This window comes from Herpailurus yagouaroundi, unplaced genomic scaffold (assembly GCF_014898765.1).
Source record: "Herpailurus yagouaroundi ecotype Mexico unplaced genomic scaffold, PumYag 160, whole genome shotgun sequence".
Classification (NCBI taxonomy): Eukaryota; Metazoa; Chordata; class Mammalia; order Carnivora; family Felidae; genus Herpailurus; species Herpailurus yagouaroundi.
In genome coordinates this window covers 46,617,991-46,640,753 of record NW_024412401.1, presented here as the reverse complement: position 1 = coordinate 46,640,753, position 22,763 = coordinate 46,617,991, and the positions used below count along the sequence as shown (strand labels likewise).

Sequence of the window (22,763 nt, the reverse complement as noted above, 5' to 3'; positions counted from 1 at the left end):
ATCTGTTTTGTCTCTTAAAATCCTTGTATGAGTGAAGTCATATGATTTTGTCTTTCTCTAATTTCGCTTAGTATAATACCCTCCAGTTCCATCCACGTAGTTGCAAATGGCACGATTTCATTCTTTTTGATTGCGGAGTAATACTCCATCGTATATATGTGCCACATCTTCTTTATCCATTTCATCCATCGATGGACATTTGGGCTCTTTCCATACTGTGGCTATTGACGATAGTGCTGCTATAAACATGGGGGTGCATGTGTATCTTTGAAACAGCACACCTGTATCCCGTGGAGAAATGCCTAGTAGTGCAATTGCTGGGTTGTAGGTTTGTATTGTTTTGTTTTGCTTTGTTTTTAATTAGGATAAAATACATATAAAATTGGCCATCTTAACCATTTCTGTAGTGTACAGTTCAGTAGTTTGAAATATGTGCATCTTGTTGTGCAACCATCCCCATCATCTATCTCCAGAACTAAGACTTGACTTTGACTTTGTGTGATATGGAACACTTTGGGGAGGTTTTGAGCACAGGCCTAACATAAACTGACCTTTACAATAAATGGATTACTGGCCACTAAGGTGAAATCTGACTGAAGGAGGGCAAGAGGGAAGCAAGATCAGTCAGGAGAGTATTATAGTCATCGAGGTGAGATGATGGTGACATGGCAAGGATAGTAGGGCTGGGATGCTGAGAAGCATTCAGATTCTGGATATATTTTGAAGATCAAACCAACGGTATTGGCTGCTTATGACATGTAAATGATTGTGGTATATTGAACAGAGGAGTCAAAGATGATAGCAGGTTTTTTTTGGTCTGAATAATTGGTGGATTTCAGGTGATGCGGATATAAGGAAGAAAAGCACCATTTGTTAAATTAAAAATGCTTCTAATGTCTATCCAAGTGGGGATGTTGAGTAGGCAGTTGAATAAGGGAGTCTGGATCGGGGAAGGTTGGAGACATGATTTTGGGGCTTGTCAGTATTTGCATGGTAACTAAAGCCATGAGGCTGAATGAGATCATCTTAAGTAATGAGTGGAGACCAGGAGAGGTCCAGGACTAAATTCGAGGGTAGGAGAGCTTACCCTCTCTTGCATTACCCTAATGCAAGGGGATTAGTAACAGAGCAGCCAGTAAGGTAGGAAGAGAACCAATAGAGAGAGTGATATCTTGGAAGGCAAGAGAAGAAAGTGTTTCAAGTAGGGAAAAATCGATCACCTGTGTCAAATGCTGCTGAGAGATTAAGACAAACCCTGAGAATTGGTCATTTTAGCACATTTTAGCAATGTGGAGGTCATTGGTAATCGTGACAAGTTGTTGCAGTGTTATGGTGGGTTCAGAAGCCTGGTTGAAGTGGATTAGAGAAAGGGAGGAGAAGCAGCAGAGACCGTATAGACAACGTTAGGACACTCTTCACTTAGTAGGTCTGTACAAAATGCCTCAAGCTAGTGGCACAGGTTAGTGTATCAGAGCTCCAGTGTTTAAAACTTTGGTATGTAACACCTTTCTATGCGCATTTTTTGTTATTTTAATTTTCCAAATGAAATTTTGAGATGAAATAAAGCCAGTTGCAAAATAGGCTTAAGAAAGCTTTGTTTAGGTCTTAGAAGGAATCTTCCTGATGTTCTTTAGATGACCTAAGAACATTCCTTTTCTTTCATCAAACACTCCACTTTGAGATCCTTTGAATGAAAGGCATGTTTCCATATGACATTTTCCACAAATATTTGGTGGCCGTAGGATGCTGACCTGGTAGAGCTTTTTGTACCCTCCTGCAGGGAAAAAAGCACAAAAAATTTTAAGGCTCTTTTAAAAAAATTTTTTTAATGTTTGTTTATTTTTGAGAGAGAGAGAGAGCATGAGCAGGGGAGGGGCAGAGAGAGAGGGAGACACAGAATCTGAAGCAGGCTCCAGGCTCTGAGCTGTCAGCAGAGAGTCTGACACAGGGCTCGAACTCCTTGACCACAAGATCATGACCTGAGCCAAAGTGGGAAGCTTAACTGACTGAACCACCCAGGCGCTCCTTCAGGCTCTTTTAAAACTTCAGTTTACTTTGTTTTATTCAGTTTTTCAAATAAAATAGTCTGCTTTACTATCTGCTTTTAAAACTATGTTTGACAATGTGTATTTAAATACCTTGAACTTTAGAGCAGCCAACTCTTTTCACTGTAGGTACTTATTTAAAGCAAAATCTTAAAGTTTCTCTTTAGTGAAGGAGTGATGATCTTCACAACACAACTAAATAGACCCTTGATCGACAAAACAGAGTTCTCTTACTTCTAAGAAGAGGGAGTATTAACATATTTTATTGAATCTAAGATGCCATTATTTGTAAAATGCACTGTTATATGTATTACTAAGAAAGAAAAAAAATGCTGCCATTTAGCATTGTAAGATGCAATAGATTGTAAGAGGTGTGGAAACGTGGGGAAAAAAGTTCATCTTAGAATCAGTGGAGCACGGAATTTGTGTACCAGGAGGGTGAATTCTGACCACTGGCAGGTCACATAGAATCTTTTTGCCTCAGGTTCCTCACCTGTATGTTGAGAATAGTAATAACTGATCCACCTGCCCTCATAGGATTATAGTGAGGTTGAAATGAGATGAATGAGAGTTATTTTGAAACGTGGAGTATACTGAGCAAATTCAAAGTATTTATTTGATTGAAATTAACCCTTAGAATTGACCAGGTGACTCAGTTTCTTCTCTGAGCCTTGCCAGGTTTAGAATACAATTCAGTTACAGACATTTAAAAGTATAACATTTTTGGGGAGCCTGGGTGGCTCAGTTGGTTAAGTGTCTGGCTTCAGCTCAGGTCATGATCTCACGGTTTGTGAGTTCGAGCCCCACGTCGGGCTCTGTGCTGACAGCTTGGAGCCTGGAGCCTGCTTCGGATTCTGTGTCTCCCTCTCTCTCTGCCCCTCCCCCACTCATGCTCTGTCTGTCTCTCAAAAATAAATAAACATTAAAAATTAAAAGTATAACATTTTCTTCTGAATGATTTTCAGTCAATCTGGAATTTAGTCAATCTGAATTTCATTTAATCATTTTTTTAAATGTTTATTTTTGAGACAGAGAGCGAGTGAGAACAGGCTCCAGGCTCTGCTGTCAGCACAGAGCCTGATGTGGCTCTAACTCTAACTCAGACCTCACGGACCTGGAGATCATGACCTGAGCTTAAGTCGGATGTTCTACCTACTGAGCCACCCAGGCGCCCCTTAAATGTTTGTTTATTTTGACAGAGGGAGGGGGTGGGGGAGGGAGAGAGAAGAGTGGGGGAGGGGCAGGGAGAGAGAATCCCAAGCAGCTCGGAGGCTTTATCTCTTGAACTGTGAGAGAACATGACCTGAGCCAAAATCAAGAGTGGACACTTAGCGACCCAAGTGTCCCAATCTGGAAATACCTTTTTACTATAGTTTCAGAATCAAAGAGAAAATTCAAAGATAATATAACCCAATGTTCTCGTCACTCAGAATTAACAACTGTTAATATCCTGTTAGTGCTGTGATCTTTTTCAAACTTATTATGAAATATTTATGACATAAAGAGGTAAAAGGATATAATAATGAACACTCATATGCTTGCCATTGCCGATACTGGTGAAGCCCCCTTTGTGGGAATGTTACGTTAAGAAAAATTTTTTTTTCTAGTGTTTATTTTTGAGAGAGAGCATGAGCAGGGGAGGGGTAGAAAGAGAGGGAGATACAGAATCCGAAGCAGGCTCCAGGCTCTGAGCTGTCAGCACAGAGCCCGACGTGGGTCTCAAGCCCATGAACCGCGAGATCATGACCTGAGCTGAAGTCAGACGCTTAACCGACTGAGCCACACAGGTGCCCCAGGAATGGTATCTTTTATTTAGATTAGCATCTTGTCTTCGTAATAGCCTAGTGGTGTAGGGTACTGTTTCTCTTGTTTCAGTCTTTAAGTGAAAATAAGCAAGCTGACTTCATCATATGTATTGTATCCTGGAATACGTGGGAAAGCTACTTTGTGCTAGTGTTGCCTGGGTTTGAGTTTCCTCAGAATTCTACCTGTGGCTTTGGAGATACAGCTGTGTAAATTCAAAATACGACACCTATGGAATCATAGTAATGGCTAGCCTGTTATTTGCCTGGCATTGAACCTAGACAGTTTTTGTGTGTTTTAAGTTTCACAATAATTCTTCTGGTTAGGTATTTTCATTTTAGAAATGAGGAAGGGCATGGCTCAGAGAAGTTGAGGACCTTGGCTAAAGCTACTAAGTTGTGGAGCTAATGATTTTGATGAAGGTCTGCTTTATACCATAGCCCACATGTTCTATACCACGCTGCCTCAATCCTTGTCAGTAATCACGATCTGTTTCTTTTGTAGGCAGAACCCAGAGACCACGTTTGAAGTGTATGTTGAAGTGGCCTATCCTAGGACAGGTGGCACTCTTTCAGGTATTTGCACGTTCCATTATGATATGTTTATTGTGTGAGATAGCTGTGCATGTGGGGTATGCAGATATTTCAAACAGTGGTTTATCTTTATGTTTAGTTGTTTTTCCTTTTATATGTGCCCGCATCATCCCAAGGAATGGAGAATAAGCACAGTGAACAATTTAGAGTCACTGCTATAAGAGGCTTGAAACATGGCTCTTTTCATTGTAACCATTGGGTTTCGGTTTGTATCTTTCACAGATGCCTGGAAGTCAGCTGTTCAATATGAACTATTGTCACCTTGCTAATGAGGAAGGCTAAGAATTAGGTTACAAAATAATATAAAGGGCAATCACGGCCACTAAACTGGAAGATGTTTGAAATGGATTTAATGTAGTATAAGTTTTATGTCTGCAGGTAAAAGAAGGTTGGAAATTAGTTGAAGGAAGTACCTCCTCTGGCTTTAGTTTTTGGAATAATTTGGACATGTATTCCTGGACAAACAGGGTCTTGATAAAGTAAGAGTATCTTGCAAAGGCTGAGTATATTATTTCTCAACCTAAAATCTTTCTTGGTTAATGAGAAAAAAATAACCCTCTAACCTCGTGCTCTTTTTCTTGGTGAGTAAGAGAGTGATGCATTTGCCAGAGGTAGTCAGGGAGCAACTCTTGGTCCACACACAGAGACGATTGTGTTATATTACTTGGTGTTTTAAGGGGAGTGAATTTACTTGGATTAGAAACTTGGAATAATCAGGATTCCAGTGATAGTTATGCTCTTAATTGTCTATGCAAGATTTTCAGTTTCATTATGTCAGACTGTAACACTCCTGACATAGCTGCCTTTCGTTCAGTCTCTGTTGTTCTGTTGTCCTATGTGCTTGACCTACATAGTCCATCCTTACAACGGCCCTCTAAAGGTAGCTGGGTGGCATCTTCATTATACCTACGAGAAAATGGAATCTCTGGTCAAATAACTTCCCAAGATCACATAGCTACTGTGTGGGATAACCAAGATTTTTGGTTCAAGTCTTCTTTACTCTGCTAAGTTGAGGGCAGTGACCATGTGGGGCACGTCTCTTCATGTCACCTGCAGGGCTTTGCAGAAGGTCACTAATATTAAAATGCATGAATTTCTCTTAATATCAAAAGTGAGGTAACTGTGTGCTTCACTTTCTGGATTATGGAATGAAGGCTGTGAAACATGTTACAAATTTGTGGTCATTCCAGAAGTAGAATGTTAATATCCATGTCAAGTTATGCCTCTTATTCTGCATCTGCTATTAGGTATGCCCCTTCAGCAGCTTCTTGGTAGGCTCACTTTACAGAGTGACCATTTGACGATGGCTATGATTTGACAGATTTAAGGACAAACCTTTTCTTATTTCTACAGTTGCTAATATTTCCTCTTGCAATGTTCTAGGATTTCTCCCCCCCCCCCCCGAAGTTAAGATGAAATTTTTTTCGAATATGAACAAAATGCGAAACGTACCAATATGACGGAAAAATAGGCAAAATGTAAAGTCTTTATCATAATTCTCTTACCCAGTCACCTAGTTCCTCTTCCCATAGACAACGTCTTTCTTGTTTAACCCTTTATTGTATTTTGAGAACTTATTATGAAAATATTAAAAAAAAATGAAAGTTATAAGAATGGTCAAGTGCGTATGCCCTTTCCTTGGATTCATCAGTTGTTACCATTTTGTCATATTTGCTTTAACACGCTGTATGTGTATACATATTATTTTTGCTGAGCCATCTGAGAATAAGTTGCAGACATAATGACCCTCTACCCCTAACTACTTCACCATATATCTCCTAAGAATTTTCTTACATAACTCTAGTACAATTACTGAAATCAGAGAATTTAATGTTGATATAATGTCAGTTGTCCCAGTAGTATCCTTTATAGCATTTTCCTTTCTGATCCAGAATCCGATTCAGGATCATGCAGTCCATTCAGTTTCACATGTATTTAGTTTCTTTCAGTAAAGAATAGTTTTGCAGTCTTTCTTTACCTTTTATGACAGACACATTTTGAAGAAGTTAGGTCTGTTGTTTTGCAGAAAGTCCCTAGATTTGGATCTGATCATCTCATGATTAGATTCAGGTTATGGATTTTTGGCAGGGGTCTCTTTGTGATATTGTGTATCAGATCAGCATGCACATGATGTCTATCCCATTATTTGTGGCAAGAAGTACATGAAACTTATATGTACATTTTAACAAACAATTAGCAAGTCAGTGCCCATGTTACTGCTGTCCAGGCTAAGAAATAGAATGTTGCATGGGTCTAAGGAAATATTGTTCCTGGCAAGAGGAATTCTTCCCTGGCCCTGTGCTTCAGTGGGCCTTGCTTTGGCCATCTTCTGTGGGGCAGAGAGTCTGTGGAGCCCATGGGACATGCCCACTTAGAGCCTGAACCCTTCCATGGTAGACCACACTTAAGTACCTAGGATCTCAGAATTTCTTGCCCACATGGCTCTGAGCCTGTTTCCAGAGCCTGTGTAGGTCCCTTTCCTAGGGTCCGTCCTTCTGAGGGTGGACTAGGCTGCTGGTGTAGACAAGAGATGGCCTAAGTGTGGCTGTTTGTGGAGAGTAGGGTATGGGGTGGAGCTTGGACTTGTGAGTGGAGGTGCGAGGTCCTTTGCAGTGTGGGATGGAGAAGGGGGTGATGAGCAGTGGGCCAGTGGCTGTTTCTCTCTGTACCACCATGTTTCTGCATGGAATGCTAAGGAATCCAAAAATTCTCTGTATGGGTCTGTCTTTCCAGGAAATTATAAAGGTATGTTTGTCATGATAGGAAGATAGATCAGATTTTATGTAATAGTTTGTAAGCTTGCTTCATATCTTTTAAATATTTACCCATGGGGTATGTGGGCCTCTATTTGTACTCTTGCTGAGGCCCTGTAAATGTTGGAGGTGGGTTTGGTTGGCACCCCAGAGGTACCTCCTTTGCTTTCTCCAGAGTAACAACTATCCTGACTTTTAGGATAATCATTTCTTTGTTTTTGTTTCCAGTTTTACAACATAAGGATACCTCCTTGAAAAATATAACTTAGTGCCTGTTTCTGAATTTTGTAGAAATAGGATGATTTTTTGTGGAGTTTTGCTTTTTTGCTCAAGACTAGGTTTGTAGGGTCCTTCATGTTGTGTGTAGCACAACATTCATTTTCGTTACTGTCAGTGCACATTAGGATTATATCCATTTTATCCATTCCACTGTTGAAAACACTTGCTGTTATTTGCCGAAGCAATACTTCTGTGATCTTTCCTTGTACATGAATCCTGGCACACTTAAACATATATTTCCTTAGGATGGATACCATACTTAATTACTGGATCATACTAAACTGTTTTTCAGAATTGTGCTAGTCTATATGTCCTCCAGCAGTGTTTGAGACTCCTTATGGGCCTACAACTTTGTCAGTTCTTCGTACGATTAGATGTGTTGATTTTTGCCAAGCTTATGGTTCTTTAGCAGTATCTCCTTGTTGTTTTTACTTGAGTTTCCTGATGACTAATGAAACCAAGCACCTTTTGTTTATTAGCCTCTTGAATAGCTTCTTTTTTTTAGGTGCCTGTTCAAGTCTCTTGCTAATTTTTCTTAGAGTTTTCTGCCTTTTCCTCATTGATTTATAAGATTATCTTTGTCTTATGGATGCCGATTATCTGGTTGTATGTATTAGGAATGTCCTCTTCCACTGTATGGTTTTTCACTCTCTTTATGTTACCTTTGATCAGAACGTCTAGATTTTAATGTAGTAGAGTTGATCAATATTTTCCTACCCTCCAGATATGAAGGTGTTTTCCTCTAAGAAATTTATAGTTTTGCCTTTAAGTCTTTATTAAGGATTTTAGTTTTCTATTAGGTGACTAGCTGATTTAAAAATTGGGAAACTGGGGGTGTCTGGGTGGCTCAGTCAGGTAAGTGTCTGACTCTTGATTTCGGCTCAGGTCATGATCTCAAGGTTGTGAGATGGAGTCCCACGTAGGGCTCAGGCTTGCGCTGGATGTGGAGCCTGCTTAAGATTCTGTCTCCCTCTCTCTGACTCACCCCCACTCACGAGCGCACATGTGTGTGTGTGTGGTCACTGTTTTTCTCAAAAATAACCATAAAAAAAAAGATTCTCTCCCTTCCTCTCATTCTGCTCCCCCCTGCTTCAAAAAAAGAAAAAAAAATTGAGAAACTAAATAGGGACACCTGGCTGGTTCAGTCAGTAGAGCATGCAGCTCTTGTTCTCAGAGTTGTGAGTTCAAGCCCCACACTGGGCATGGAGCCTACTTAAAAATTTTTTTTTTAATGTTTTTGTTTATTTTTGAGACAGAGACAGTGCATGAGCAGGGGAGGGGCAGAGAGAGAGGGAGACACAGAATCTGAAGCAGGCCCCACGCTCTGAGCTGTCAGCACAGAGCCCGACGCGGGGCTCAAACCCACAGACTGTGAGATCATGACCTGAGCTGAAGTCGGAAGCCCAACTGACTGAGCCACCCAGGCACCCCGAGCCTACTTTAAAAAAAAAATTGGGAAACTAAATAAGGATGAATTACTGGGATCTGCTACTCCTTTACTTAAAACATCTTAAGGAAATGATCAGGTACTTACTTCTAGGAGTGCCTGGCTGGGTAGAGTGTGTAACTCTTGATCTTGGGGTTGTAAGTTTGAGCCCCATGCTGGGTGTAGAGATTACTCAAAAATAAAATCATAGAAAAAAAAATGATCAGGTACTTCAAAATCATACCTTAAAAAAAAAAAAAAAATTCCCCCACAAAAATGACAGATGTGAGAAAGGCCAGTAAGAAAAATTACTAAACTTTAAAAACAGTTCTTTTCCCCTCGATTACATGTCTACATTACAAAAGACGTGTATCGTAAGCTCTCTGTGTGCTGTGCTCTGAAGAGCATCCCATGACATCCATGGAAGGGACATGTGATCTGTCAGTTTCACTTAGTGCATCAAGACCCATGACACTGAATGGGACACCTTGGAAACATTGTGCCAGTAAGGTTTGGGAACACAAACCGAACTCACGGTGCCGCTCGCTTTCTTTGGGAGTTTGTAAGACTTCTTAGTTGCTATTACCAGGAACTAAGCTGTCACTTAGTATTTGATTTAAGGTACCCTTTGCCTATTTCTACAATCTTCTTGTTTTTAATAAAACTTACTATGTTTGCCTTTTTCTGATGTTATTGAGTGTATTATTGTCTGCCACTTTAAATGATTACAAGGAATCTCCCTTAAGATTAGTCTTTGTTCCTTGGATCTGCATCTCTGATCTCTGCCAAAGTATCTGAGCAAACTTAGGTATAAACCTTATGCTCTACAGTACTGGTGTCTGGGCATAATCTTCTCTTTGAAGTTTGTTTGCATCCCCCAGAGGGATTAATTCCCTGCTGTGAGAAGGTGGGTTAGAAAGCACTGAAACTACTTTACGGGCCTTTAATTGGAGGATTTAGTATACATTTTGTTCTATAAACTTCTGTGGGAGTTTCATTCTTACAATTTTTCTTATACTGTGTTATGTTATATCCTCATTGTAAATAAAAAAAAAACCTAAAAATTTTCTCAGGTTATTTAAGTACATATTGACTGATTATCCTAGCTTGTGTGGTTGCTTTTTTTTTTCTTTCTCTTTAAATTTTTAGTAGTTTTCTGATTGGGTTTTGAATATGCGTACAATTTAGACATTTTTGAAAAATTAGAGAAAAATCCTCACTCAGTGGGTAAACACTGTTAATGTTTGGTATACTTATTTCCTTGTAGTCTTCTTTTGTGGGTGGGTGTGTATAAATAACACCTATAAACTTTTTCCCCGAACTCCTGCTGTATGTGTGTTTTCCTTGCCATCTCCCCCAAATCATTAAGCTTTTTCTGAAATTATTTGTATAGTTTTGTGAAAATCCTTTCAGTTGCTGTGAATTATTATATCATGTTAATGAACAATATTAACTTATAATTGGATCTTTAGACTGTTTCCAGAGTTCTCTTGTTGTAAATAATGCCGGCAGACATCTCTGTACAGTGCTCGCTACTTAGGTGTGTGATTTTAAAAAGAAGCTGGAACATTTCGAGTAGAGATTTGATTTACTTTGCTCTTCATTTTTATGCTTCTTTGGCTGTGTCCCATTTTGTGTACTCCCAATTTATGCATTTGTTCAGGAGCCCACCTTTACCCAGGGATCCCGGAAAACGAACAGAGCCATCTCGAGCCGTGAAAGCTGCCGAAGCTGAGTTCAGCCTGTCTGACAGAAGGTCTCGGAAGAGGGTGCTCTTGCAAGAGGGATGAGCCGGCCGGTCCCATGATCAGATGGTTCTGGCCATGCCGAAACTCTGGAATGCATTCCAGACACAAGTGTCTCCTTAAGCTGGCATCCCTGGGCCACTGCGTGGGCAGCCGCTTGGCCCCGGAGACTGGCAGCAGCATCAGGTTCTCCAAGGCTGTTCGTGCCCCCACCGGCTTCCTGCAGTGTCAGCTCCCCGCCCAGTGTCCTAAGGCAGTAGCCCAGGGGCCGGTTGGTAAAGAGAAGTGGACGGCCCAGTTGAGACACTTGTGGGAACTCGGAAGGAGGTTAGCTGAAGTTTGCAGCTCTAATCCGTTAACGTTAAACCAACAAAAACCCTGGCTTTACAATGTCCCTTGAATATCTGTTCCTATTTCTGGATCAGCAGTATCCTGAAGGAAACTGAGTCTCATCCAACTGAAGGGATTGAATGAGCCTGATTTGTTATATTCTGAATTTGAGCTCTCACTTTGCAGGACTCCTAATTCTACGAACTTCGCCTAGATCTGTGACCCCAGTGGACACTCAACTTTGTTAGATGTTTAAAAAAAATTTTTTTTCAACGTTTATTTATTTTTTGGGGACAGAGAGAGCGAGCATGAACGGGGGAGGGGCAGAGAGAGAGGGAGACACAGAATCGGAAACAGGCTCCAGGCTCTGAGCCATCAACCCAGAGCCCGACGTGGGGCTCGAACTCCCGGACCATGAGATCGTGACCTGGCTGAAGTCGGACACTTAACCGACTGCACCACCCAGGCGCCCCATCAACTTTGTTAGATGTTTTTAAAAAATTGATTTAGAAAAATAACAATTTACACTGTCTCTTTAGAAGTGGAGCAGAGGGAAAAAAAAGCCCTTTGAGAGTTGTTTTACTTCAGATTAAAATACTATTAGAGGTACTAGCTAAATTTATTATCTTCTTTTCAGTAATAAGGTAATCATAGCAAGCTTTTGAAGAGTGGTGATAAAGTAAGCTGACTTTTACTGACTTTTCATAGTATTGACTTTTCATAGTATTTGACTTTTCATAGTCAAAAGTTGACTTTTCATAGTATTACTTTGTTACACCTTAACCCTATAAGATGGCTCTTATTTTTGAGGAAACTGAGGCTCAGAAAGGTTAATTTGCTTGCCTGGATTGGACAACCACCAAGTTGTAAAATCAGGATTTTAACTTCATTCTTGTAGCATCGTCCCAAAAAGTACTGGCTAAGAATACCTGCATATGCAGTAATTAGAAACATCAGATATTGGGAGGGAAGAAAAATCAGGCTTGTACAGAAAATCAGGGGAAGGGCAGTTTTCATTCATGAGCTGTACAAGGATTTCTTTCTTTTTGTTGTTTTTTTTAAACGAGTCAGCATGATTACGTTAGCTTTTCTTTCTTGTTCTTCTCTTGAATTTTCCGGTGAAAGTGAGTCCATTTTTATGGAGTCTTAAGGTATGAACCATGATTGGCAGTAATGTAGGGACAGATTACCACTCACTCAAAAGATATGGATTCCCTAAAAGTCTTTGTAATTTTTCCTGACTCCTAGGTACTTGACATGCCTGTTGGAAAACCTCTTACTTGGGCTAGAGATGTGGAACCTCATCTCACTGTACTTTTTTTTTTTTTTAGTTTTTTAATGGTTTTTTTAATTTATGTTTGAGAGGCAGAGAGAGGCAGAACACGAGCAGGGGAGGAGTAGAGAGAGAGGGAGACACAGAATCTGAAGCAGGCTCCAGGCTCTGAGCTGTCAGCAGGGAGCCTGACATGGGGCTTGAACTCACGGACTTCAAGATCATGACCTGAGCTGAAGTCGGATGCTTAACCAAATGAGTCACCCAGGAGCCCCTCAGTGTACTTTTGAAGCTGATTTTCAAAAGGGGTACCTTTGAGAATCGTAATGTGCCTATGTTTTAGTATTGTTGGAATATTTCTTTAAACTATAGTTGAGCCTAGTTGAGCTCATTGTGTTAAAGTTTTTGCCTGCCACCTAATGAAGTAAAAAGTATTAGCTGAATTATATAGGTAAGAAAAGTAGCATTCCATGTGGGCAGAAATTACTTTCTTGTATCTGTATATTCCAGCAGATAGAACAGTACCTGGCATATAGTAGGCCCTCAATAAGTATTGGGTAATTAAAGCGTAGAAATAAGAAGTGACTTGTCCAAAGGACAGAGTTGGAATGGGTGTGTGTGTATTTTTAAGCTTATTTATTTATTATGAGAGAGCTCACGCATGTGTAAGTGGGGGAGGGATAGAGAGAGAGAGAGAGAGAGGGAGAGAGAATCTCAAGCAGGCTCTGCACCGTGAGCATGGAGTGGGGCTCAAACTCCCAAACCGTGAGATCGTGACCTGAGCCGAAATGGAAATGGAGTCAGGCTCAAATGAACTGAGCCACCCAGATGCCCCTCCCCCCCAAGAGTTGGGATTTGAAGTCTAGTCTGACTGTGTTCTTTACACAAGTTTATGAAAACTGTCATGCAAATTATATGTGTGAGTACAGCTTAAAGAATAAACAAAAATGTACATACCACCACTCAATTTAGGAAATAGAACATTTTGTATCTTTGAATCCCTTCTCAAGTTGCCTTTCTTTACTGAGATTACATTTTGAGTTTTACCTTAATTATGTATGCTTGCTTGAAGCTTATGCTTTTTTTTTTTTTACACTATGCTGATGCTCTAAATTGGTGAGGTAGAATGACTTTGAATTGCTGTTCTTAAAAAGTCACAGAAATTGAGCCACATACTTTCTTAATATTTAGTTATTTGAAGCTGATTCCAGATTTCATCCTAAAGTGTGCAATTTAGGGGCCATCTGGGTGTAAATTACAGTGTAGGAGAGTTTCAGGATTTTTGGTAATTCGTGGCAGTATGATTTGTGCTGCATTTGTGGTTCACAGCGTAAGGCCTTTGGCCCTCTAGGTGGAACAGCAGTTCATTGATCTACTAAACCATAAAATGCGTGTGAGCAGCAAGTTTGTTGATACAGATTTTAGTTCCCTCAAAATACAGTTTGAGTCTCATTTTGTCAACTATAAAATGGAAGCCTTAATAGTACCTACTTCATTTAGTTGAAAGGTCAAATGGGAGTGCACCGAGCATGAGACATGGAAAATTCTTAGTAAATGAGAGCTATTATTTATCATTTGTTTTAAAAGTTATTTTAGAGAAGGTTTAGGTTTACTGCAAAACTGAGAGGCAGTTGCAGACGTTTCCCGTATTCCCCACCCCAGGCTTCCACAGCCTCACCCATTGTCAACATGCCCCACCGAAGCAGGACATTTGTTAACTATCCAAGAACCTACACTGACATATCGTAACCACCCCAAGTCCATTGTTTATGTCCTGGTTTACTCGTGGTGTTGTATATTCTGTGGTTTTAGAGAAATGTATAGTAACATGGGCCCATCATTACAGTATCATGCAGAGTATTTTCAGTGCCCCCCAAATCCTCTGTGCTCTGCCTGTTTATCCCTTCATGCACCCCCAACCCTGGCAACCACTGACCTTTTTTATTATCTCCGTGATTTGGCCTTTTCCAGAATGTCATATAGCTAGAATTATACAGTATGTAGCCTTTTCAGATGGGCTTCTGTCCCTCAATAGTACACATTTAAGGTGACTCCATGTCTTTTCATGGCTTCCTAGCTCATTTCTATATAGTGCTTAATCACACTGCATCGTCTGGATGTGCTACAGAGTATTTATCCACTCACCTACTGAAAGACCTCTTGGTTCTTTCAGGTTTTGACAATTATGAATAAAGGTGCTCTAAACATTCACGTGCAAGTGTTTGGGTGGATGTAAATTTTCAACTTCTTTGGGTAAATACCAGTGTGACTGCTGGATGGCAAAAGTATGTTTAGTTTTTTTTGTTTGTTTGTTTTTTGTTTTTTTAAGAAACCACCACAGCTGTCTTTCAAAGTAGCTGGACCCTTTTGTATTCTGCCAGCAGTGAATAAGAGTTTCTACTTCTCCATATCCTCACTGGCATTCGGTTTTGTCGGTGTTCCAGATTTTGGGCATTCTAATACATGTGTAGTGGTATCTTGTTTTATTTTGTTTTGTTTTTTAAAAAAATTTTAATGTGTATTCATTTTTGAGAGAGAGAGAAAGCAAGCAACCAAACAAGCAAGTAGGGGAGGGGCAGAGAGAGAACGAGGGAGACACAGAAACCGAAGCAGGCTCCAGGCTCAGAGCTGTCAGCACAGAGCCTGATGCGGGGCTTGAACTCCCAAACTGTGAGATCATGACCTGAGCCGAAGTCAGACGCCCAACTGACTGGGCCACCTGGGCTCTCTGGTATCTTGTTTTAATTTGCGTCTCCTGATGACATATATGGAACTTTCACATGCTGATTTGCCATCTATATATCTTTTTTGGTGAGGTGTCTGTTAAGGTGTTGGGCTCACTTTAAAAAATTGGGTTGTTTTTCTACTGAGTTTTTTGTTTGTTTTTTTTAAGAGAATGAGCATGTGCATGAGTAGGGGAGGGGAAGAGAGAGGGAGAGAGAGAGAGAATCTGAAGCAGGCTCCATGCGCATCATGGAGCCTGATGCAGGGCTCGATGTCATGACTCTGAGATCATGACCTGAGCCAAAATGAAGAGTCAGTCACTTACCTGACTGAGCTACCCAGGTGCCCCTCTTATTGAGTTTTAAGAGTTCTTTGTATATTTTGGATAACAGTTCATTATCAGATGTGTCTTTTGCAAATATTTGCTCCAAGTTTGTGGCTTGTCTTTTCATTCTCTTGGCAGTGTCTTTGGTAGAGCAGAAGTTTCTAATTTTATTTTTATTTTTGTTTTTATTTTTGAAGTTTCTAATTTTAATAGAAGTCTAGATTATCAGTTATTTCTTTCATGGAGCATGTCTGTGGTGGTATATCTAAAATTCCTTGACCCGGAGTCATCTAGATTTTTGCCTATGTTATCTCTAGTAGTTTTATACTTGTGTGTTTTATGTTTTGATCTATGAATGATTTTTTAAAAAATATTTTCGTTTTTATGTTTATTTTTGATAGAGACAGAGCACAAGTGGGGGAGGGGCAGAGAGAGACAGAGACACAGAATCCGAAGCAGGCTCCAGGCTCCCAGCTGTCAGCACAGAGCCCAACGCGGGGCTTGAACTCACAGACTGCGACTGTGAGATCATGACTTGAGAGGAAGTCGGACCCTTAACCTATTGAGCCACCCAGGCGCCCCATGAACGATTTTTTAAAGGAAAACTTTCAAAAGTTTTTTAGAGAGCACGCATGCACAAAAAGGGGAGGGGCAGAGAGGGAGAGAATCCCAAGCAGGCTCTGTGCTGTCAGTGCAGAACCTGACACAGGGCTTGATCCCACAAACTGTGAGATCATGACCTTAGCCAAAATCAAGAGTTGGACACTTAGCTGGCTGAGCCAGCCAGGTGCCTCGATCTAGGATTCGTTTTGAGTTAATTTTTGTGAAGGGCGTAAGGAAGGTCTGTGTGTAGATTCAATTGATTGCATGTGGATGTTCACCTGTTCCAGCATCATTTGTGGACTAACTTGCTCCTTTGGCAAAGATCAGTTACTATATGTGGGTCTCTTTCTGGGTTCTCTCTTGATCTATTGTTTCGCCAATACTGTCTTGTGTTGGTGACTGTAGCTTCATAGGAAGTCTTGAAGCCAGTCAGTGTCAGTCTTCCAACTTTGTTCTCCCTAATATTGTGTTCACTCTTCTGGGTCTTTTACCTCTCCATGTAAACTTTCAAGTCAGTTTGTCAGTATCCAGAAAATAACTTGCTGATATTTTGATTGTGATTGCGTTGAGTCTAAGATCAAATTACAAAGAGCTGACATCTTGACATTGAGTTGTCTTATCCATGGACGTGCAGTCTCTCTCCATTTATTTAGTTCTTTGATTTCATTCATCACAGTTTTATAGTTTTCCTCATGTAGTTCTTGTACATTTGTTAGATGTATACCTAAGTAACTTATTTTAAAATAGTACTTTTAAGTCAAGAGTTCATGTCTGCATAGAACTGTTATTCAGCAATTGTTAATCAAGCTAACACAGCTGAAAAATGGGAAGTAAATAAAAGTGATGAGCCAAAGTAGATTTCTCAGAATCCATGCATTTAAACTTAAATCTTTTATTCACGGAAAAGCCCTTTACTTACGCCCTATGTGCTTTGGTTTGCCCTGAGGACTTTTCTTTCTTTCTTTTAAACTTTTTTAAATGTTTATTTTTGAGACAGAGACAGAGCATGAGTGGGGGAGGGTCAGAGAGAGAGGGAGACACAGAATCCGAAGCAGGCTCCAGGCTCCGAGCTGTCAGCACAGAGCCCGACGCGGGGCTCGAACGCACAGACCGTGAGATCATGACCTGAGCCGAAGTCGGAAGCTCAACAGACTGAGCCACCCAGGTGCCCCAAGGATTTTTCTATTATATTGATTGCTCAGCAGGGTTATTGATCACATTGATGACATTGTATCATTGTATTAGTCAGGATTCTTTTTGTTTAAGTGGCAGAAACCCAGTGAAATCTGGCTCGAGCAAAGGAGGGGATTTTTTGCTTCTCCGTACCACGAAGCGTAGTGGTAAAGCTGGCTTTCGGTTTTGGTACATCTAGGTCATCTACTTGCATTTTCAGAGATTTGTCACCTCTTTATCTCTTGGTTTTCTGTCTAGTGTGTTGGGTTCATTTCTGGGCAAGTGCTTCCCATACAGTGCCAGAGACAGCTACTGGCAAATCCAAGTTTATATTCTATCAGTCTAGTCACCCAAGTGGAAAAAGAGGGTCTTACATTATTTTGTGCCATAGTCCCAGGGCTGACTGTGACAGGCCCAGTTTGGATCATAGGCTGATCTGTGAACCAATCACCAAGAGATTGGGTGGGGACTCTGAAATATTGGTTGGGTGTTGAGGGAGTACGTCTGTGGGGGCCTGTTCAGTGCCACCTGGATTCTGTAGCCTGATAGTGGGGCAGGGGAGTTCTGCAGAGAAAATCTGGTGCTGTTAGCAGAAGAAGGGAGAATGGATGCTAGGCAGCCAAAACAGATGTCCATTGCAGTCATCAAGAAAATGTTTTATTCAAAATATTCTTTTCAGAAAAGCAGTGAGATGTATAATCTAGCTTGGAAAGATTTACAACCAAAATGTTTCAGTGCTTAAAAGTATAGGTTTTCAGCTTTTTCAAAAATTGCCATATAAGCCTGATTCCCCAGGAGTCTGTGACTGAGATCTTATCATCATCCATCTAATTTTTAGAGTTCTTTAATCACTTATTCTTTGAGCACTCACATTTAGGTTCAGCACTGTGCTAGACTCTCTGGAAAGTGGAGTGTAAGCTCTATAAAACAGGAACTAGACCTCCTATTTTAAATGCTTAAGAGACTTTTTTTTTTTTAAACCTTTAGGAAATTGTATTCCAGCTTTTGAACTTCTCTGGTATTATTTCACAACACATTTTGCATTTCCTTCTTTATGTTACATTGAAAGCATGCGGTGTGCTCAGAGGCTTTCATTAGAAAAAGAAAGCTTTACTGAAGATTTCACTATGAGCTTGCTTTGCCCAGCAGGAAACTGTAATAAGTTGCTTGATTTAAAGACAGTTTTCTTACCTTTAATGTGTTCACAGGCATTAGAATTTTATGCTATCACAAAGCCTTATTTGAAGAGAAAATAGATGCAGATGAATTGCTGTCTAGATTATAACAATGTCATTAAGTATCTTCATGGATAATTTGTAATAAAAACAATGTAATGGGAAAGACTGTAGGCTTTGAAATCAGATTTCTTCTGCCACTCACTAATTGTTTGACCTCGGGGAAGTTATTAAACTGAATTCTAACTTGGCCATTGTTTAAATGGGACTTATATCTATTTGGCAGGTTGTTTTGTAAAGTAGAAACAATATGTATTTAAATGTCTAACGTAGACACTTGTACAAATTAGGCATTCTTGGAGTGACTTAATTCAACATTATACTTAAATGAAAAACAAAAAACCTAAACTCCAAACCAAAACCAAACAACAAAACTTCCTGCAATTGTGATTTTGTTAAGAGATTAAATCTTCCTTCTGATAGAATTAATTTAAATTCCTTTTTGAAAGGGTTCAAGGGGCGCCTGGGTGGCTTAGTCAGTTAAGTGTCTGACTCTTGATTTCTGCTCAGGTCATGATCTCATGGTTTGTGAGTTTGAGCCCTGAGTCAGGCTCTGTGCTCACAGCACGGAGCCTGCTTGGTATTCTCTCTCCCTCTCTCTCTCCCTCTCTCTCCCTCCCTCTCTCTCTCTCCCTCAAAAATAAATAGACATTAAAAAAAAAAAAAGCATTCAAATACCAGAATAATAGTATGATGAAGATTGAAACTTGATGAAAAGAAAACTGAGTGACCAGTTTTCTCTTTCAGAAAATGTAGGATTTACTCTGGGTTTCCAGAAACGCATACTCTGGATAATTTCAAATGATTAACTTATATATATTTTCCCTCTACTTACATGTTAAACTTTAACAAAAACAATGATCAATTCTAGTTACCAGAGTTTCTTATTTGAACTGGCTTTTTGTGAGGTGAGCCAGATACCAAGAAAATAAACTGGTATCAGGGACTTAATAATTAACAGCCCATTTCTGAAATTTGGTGTATAGTTCATGTATATGCAGCTCAATTCTCTGTCCTTAGCAGTAATCATCACTGATATTCAGAATGGTGGAATTGGGTTCTAAAACACGAAAGGAAAGAGTTTTATTAGTTTGTTAGATTGTACTTCTATGAAAGGAAAATTGACAAAAGAATTTGGGAAAGATTTTCTATAAAGACTGGAGTGAAGGATGTTTTCATCGTGGCTGTCAGTGAGGTAGAAAATCAACTAAGCAAAACGTTTAACTTATTCCCTCTTCCTACCAAATATTTTGGTTAATAAGAGTTTCTTCCCTGCCTCCCCCCGCCCCTCTCCCCCGCCCCAAATTTCAAACATATAATCAGCAAAATCTAGCTAAGAGCATGGTTTTTAGAATCAGATCATCTGGATTCAGATTTCAGTTACACCACTTACGACTTCCATCCCTATGTGATTTGGGGCAAATTACGTAATCTCTCTCTTTGTTTTAGTTTCCTAAACCATAAAATGGGGTGATGATAATAGTATCTCCTAGTGTTGTTGTAAAGGTTAAATGAGAAATAAAAGTTAAAGAATTAAACATAGGATGAGTACTTCTCAGTTTGAGCTTTCATTAAAGAAAAATAGGTTGGGTTTGTTTTGATTCTTCGTACTAAAAGTTGAGGATCATTGCGGGGCTGAACTGGGGTAATGTCACTTGCTCCTGTTGTAGGTTCTTTCCTTCTGTATTCGGGATGGAAGGGCATTAAGACTGGATCTAAGGAAGGCCCAGGCCCAGGGCCTTTGGGAGGCTTGACTAGGTTTCTCTGTTGCCTCCAGCCGCCCCTGCAAGTCCGGTTTAGGTTTTTAAAAAATTCTTAATCCCTGGGGTGGACCCTGGAACAAGCTGACCTATTTTCTCTTGCTGAATGGAGATTGAGTTGACTCAGGTTTTATTTGGGCTTCTCTGGATCTGATGCAGGATAAAAGCTCAGGTCTAGACCAATTTAAATTGCGATTTAAGGCTGACCACTGTTATATTTCCTCCTTTTTGTTTAGGGAGATCTTTTTATATCAACCTACATTCCTCCAGCAATATTGGTTACAAGCCTGTGGTGTGATAGGTGGTGGGGTGGGGTTGGGGAGGGGATTCCAGACAGAAGGCAAAGCATTTGCAAAGCTATGGAGGGATACTTTTTTTTAATTAATAAAAATACGATTTTTAGCCAGATGATCAATTTGAGGAGGCCCTGTATAATCACACTCAGCCTGGCAGTTCTACGAGACCAGAGATCTTTATTTGGTTCACTGATACGTCCCAAGCACCTAGAACAGTGAGTGCTGCATAGTAGTTGCTGTATCTGTTGGAAAAATGAATTAACACAATTCCAAGTTGAGGATGATTGGATCCTTTGATTGCTGTGAACCTTGATATTTTGATGAATCTCTGCGGTTTCATTGCAGACTAATAAGTCATGTCCAGTAAGCTAATGGCTGTTCAATTCACTATATTCTGTTTTTTAATGGAAATTCTTGGACAGCACTAGGGGAGGGTATTTATGGTAGAAGCAAGAGTTGTCTTAGTTTCATCCAGCAGTTTTTTGGAAGAGCTCTTTCTGCCTTTTCTGTGAGCAGATGTGCTCAGGATGAAAAGTTTAAAGGAAGGCGCACTCACATTCGGCTCACTAGGCGAGGAATGCCTTTTCCTCTTCATTTAGTGAGTGTCCATCAGACTTCCCAGAGTACAATGAGGCATTTACCCAAGGCCTCAGCGGCAGCCCGTACTTTCTGCATTTTAGGCTTTTTCTGCCACCCCTGGGAAACTGCCTGGTGGTCTGGCATCATGGGAATTTGTCTCACTGAAAGCTCTTTCTCCACCCTTTCCTTCTGGAGAGGCAGCGGGTGTAGTGGCAGGAGCTCTGGCCTTGGCATCTGAATTTTGGCCACAACTAATAATAGCATTCTGGCCTTCAGGAAGTTCTTCATCATTTTTGCTGAGTCTCCTCGATTGCAAATAGGAGTTCGATAATGCTTAAGATTGCTGTGCGGATTGAATCAAACACTAACAGCAAAATAATGAACAGTGCCTTGTTAGTTTTCTTTCTTCTGTCACATCAAATCATTGTTTTCCACTCTTATCCTACTGACACAAAAGGACACCCATATTTTTCCTCGCTCGGACAACTTAGTCTTTGGAACACTCGATAAGAATTTTCTGTGTGTGTGTATTTGGTGAAGCAATGTGGAGTTTTGTTAATGTATTTCCAAAAACATGGAGAAGCTACGTTAAAAAAAAAACAAAACGACAACGACAAAACCGCCTCGTATACTTAATTTAGAAGTTTTCCACAATGTGGCCTTTAAAGTAAGGATCTTCCAAGGCCGATCCTATGCCCATACTCTGCTTCCTATAGAGGGCATAGCATGTTTTCATGTTTATGTGTTGGTGAGTGAGTGAGCGTGTGTATGTGAGAGAGAGAGAGAGAGAGAGAGAGAGAGAGAGAGAGAGAGAGAGAGAATGAAAATATGTGTGGTGAAAGAGATATTTTAGCCTGCTTTTGTAACTTTAGCTTTCTGAGCAATGTGCCAAAAGTTATTTCTCCCTAGGGAGTGTCTCTTTCAACAATTTTTGAAGGCAGCATAAATTCTCACTTGGTGTTCAAGGAAGATGGTAATACAATTTAGTACAGCCAGAGTATTTTTCTTTAACTTGTTAGGAACCAAAATGTGATTGCCGTGGCAAAGTTGTCAGCCCACTCAAGTTTAACAAGCGTTGGAAGGATTAGTAAAGGAAATGTAGTTTACTCTGCAGCTTTTATGACAAAGAATTTAAAAGGTTTTGCTTTAAGCCCCTCCGTGTGTTTCTTCCTTTTCTCCAAAACATACCTCTAAGTTGAAAAGAGAGATGAATCTCTTAGGGAGAAACTATTAACTCTGAGGGAGTTTATCATTGTTTGAGAGGAAGCAGAACATTTACATTTGAATCAGCGCTGAGTGTAGCTTGTGCCCTAATCTCGTTCCTCCTAGAAGTTGGTGAAGAGTTTAAGTACTTCCTACTTTGTGTTCTGGTCCTTGTAGTGCCATCCTAATTTTCTCCGGGATCATAAATTTCCTAATTCGAAGTAAGCAAACTTCGGAGACAATGTGCATTGGCATTGCTTGGAAATGCTTTCTGTGGTTGTCACAGCTCTCTGAGCAGGGCCACTGGCCAGAATGGTCCTTGTTTTCACAGCACGGATTACCACACTAAAAAATACCATAAAAAAGGACAGAATATTAAAGGAAGTGTGAAATAGAGCAGATAAAATCACCTCTGTCACATTCCCACCCCAGAGTTTTGAATATTCCAGTTGATGTCGTTGCGACTGGTGTATAATTTTAAATGGGAAAGTAACACCTTATTTGTCATGAACATTTTGATCAGTGTTTGAAGGCTCTCTCAAAGTCTTCCAGTTTGTTAATCAGTTCTCTATTATTACACATACAAATTCGGCCCCCTTTAAGACAATACTACTCACA

General features: G+C 40.1%; 1 protein-coding gene across 15 annotated transcripts in view; it reads left to right on the top strand.

Moving 5' to 3' along the window:
- The window catches only part of DENND1A (DENN domain containing 1A), a 511,997-nt gene that overhangs the window by 39,432 nt on the left and 449,802 nt on the right, over positions 1–22,763 (top strand). For all 15 annotated transcript variants that reach the window (XR_005792696.1, XM_040482265.1, XM_040482264.1 and 12 more), the window contains exon 2: positions 4,353–4,423. Coding sequence is in view for 14 of the 15 variants with exons in the window: in XM_040482265.1 (XP_040338199.1) it covers positions 4,353–4,423 (71 nt within the window). In the remaining variant the exon portion in view is untranslated. The remainder of the gene's footprint in view (positions 1–4,352; positions 4,424–22,763) is intronic.